This window comes from Mandrillus leucophaeus, unplaced genomic scaffold, assembly GCF_000951045.1.
Source record: "Mandrillus leucophaeus isolate KB7577 unplaced genomic scaffold, Mleu.le_1.0 Scaffold9, whole genome shotgun sequence".
Taxonomy (NCBI): domain Eukaryota; kingdom Metazoa; phylum Chordata; class Mammalia; order Primates; family Cercopithecidae; genus Mandrillus; species Mandrillus leucophaeus.
Window position 1 is genome coordinate 9,005,875 of NW_012109807.1, and position 1,846 is coordinate 9,007,720.

Consider the following 1,846-nt stretch of genomic DNA (forward strand, 5'->3'; position numbering starts at 1 on the left):
AAAAACAAGAAGGGAAAAGGATGCGGAGAAAAGAGAGAAAAAAGACAGAGGGCAGGGTGAGGCGGCGAAAGTGCAAGTCTGTGTGTGTGAGCTCACAGCCCTTGGGTCCAGACACCGCGCACAGTGTGCCACTCGGCGCTCACCTGCCGCTGTGGTGGTCTTCTCACCAAGGAGCCTGGTCTGGCTGCCTGGCATAACCTGCAGGTCGGTGTTCTCAGGGGACTGTGGCAGGTTCTGGGCTCGGGTAGCCAGGAGTGCGTTGAGGTACTGCAGCCGCGTCACCTGGAGGATGACAGTGTTACTGGCGGACCCCACTGGTGAAGCGAGACGCAGAATGTAGGCAGGAAAGGTCACGCCATGCCAGAAGAGGGCAGACGCACAAGTTTAAGCAAGTTAAGGGAAGAGAAGAGCAACTGAGTCAAGTGTTTTTAAGATCTCGCAGGGAAACTGGGTACAAAGGTCTGTGTCCCTCAGGATGAGCGGAAGGCCCTGCTCCGGGCCGTCCCAGACCAGCTGATCTAGCCCCCAGTGACACAAAGTCGGCTAAAGTCAGCAGCCACGAGCAGCCCAGGCAGTCACCTTGATGAGCTGCAGGTCAGAGAGCGCCCTCACGGTGTAGTCGGGACAATACGCAGATGAACGCGTGCCGTCACCTGGGTCGGGCTGCAGGTCATGGCGGATGGGCTGGAGCGAGGACACCGGGGACTGGTGAACTATCGAAGGAACAATCAGTGATGGCAGAAGCCAGTGCTGGCAGCTGGGAGCCCCCTCCCCTGGAGGGGACAACTGCACAGCTTCGAAGAACCACCCCACCAATCACCCTGGAGAGGCGATGTGCCTGGGAAGCAGGGAGAGGAGAACGAGCACAGGCGGGAGAGGGTTTGCAGGGGTGGAGTGAGCCGCAAAGTCGAGCGAGGAAGAATGCTGCCCTCCCGCCCGGAAGCCCAGGGGCCACACCACCTTGTGGGGCGGCGGGCTCAGGTGGAAGGGAGGCGAGGAGGGGCACTGAGGGCCCAAGCGACAATGGGGGACAGGCTCTGCAGCCTCAACCCTGACCCTCAGCGCCAGCAGGGCCATGGCTTACCTGAGGATGGCACGGTTAGCGCCGACACTCCATAGTACGTGAAGGCCCCATTCTCGAACTTCAGACCCTCCTTCCCGATCTCCACTTCAACCCTGCCCTGGGAGGAGTGGCAAGGAGAGAAACAGGTGCGGCCAGATCACCTTTCCCGTCAGAAGACAGCGGAAGGAGAAACCCACCACCTCAACTGTTCGGGGCGGGAGGGTGCGTATCTGCACGCCCCTGCTCCCGTCTTCTCCTAGACCCTGCCTGGGCCTGAGGAAGCGGGAGGGGCTCCAGGCCTGGACGCACAGCTACCTGCAGGATGAGAATGAAGTAATCCACCGGCTGGCTGCGCTGGTAGAGGTAGTGGTGCGCGGCCAGGCGGTTGCTCTCGTCAAACCTCACTTCCTGGTTGACGCTGGGATGCTTCAGCAGGTGCAGCAGGACCTTCTCAGAGACGCGCAGTGGGCTGAACACATCCACTTCTGCCCGGAGGAAAAAAGGAACAGTGTCCACTGGGGCCTAGTGGCCAGTGGAACCACACCCAACGCTGCAGGCAACTTAAAGTTATTCTGCCCAGCAGGGCTCTCCTGGGTGGCCTGTGAGCAGCTGCCCACACACCTCAACACAAGAGAACTGGGCAGGGGCCAGGTGCGGTGGCTCACGCCTGCAATCCCAGCACTTTGGGAGGCTGAGGCAGGTGGATCACCTGCGGTCAGAAGTTCGAGACCAGCCTGACCAACATGGCAAAATCCTGCCTCTACTAAAAATACAAAAATGAGC

At 60.2% G+C, this 1,846-nt stretch overlaps 1 protein-coding gene across 1 annotated transcript in view; it reads right to left on the minus strand.

Moving 5' to 3' along the window:
• CNNM3 (cyclin and CBS domain divalent metal cation transport mediator 3) overlaps nucleotides 1–1,846 on the minus strand; it is a 33,400-nt gene that overhangs the window by 15,110 nt on the left and 16,444 nt on the right. The window contains exons 3-6 of the mRNA XM_011969680.1: nucleotides 1,379–1,585; nucleotides 1,085–1,181; nucleotides 580–713; nucleotides 144–282 (exon numbers count right to left, since the gene is read on the minus strand). Of these exons, the coding sequence (XP_011825070.1) occupies nucleotides 144–282; nucleotides 580–713; nucleotides 1,085–1,181; nucleotides 1,379–1,585 (577 nt within the window). The remainder of the gene's footprint in view (nucleotides 1–143; nucleotides 283–579; nucleotides 714–1,084; nucleotides 1,182–1,378; nucleotides 1,586–1,846) is intronic.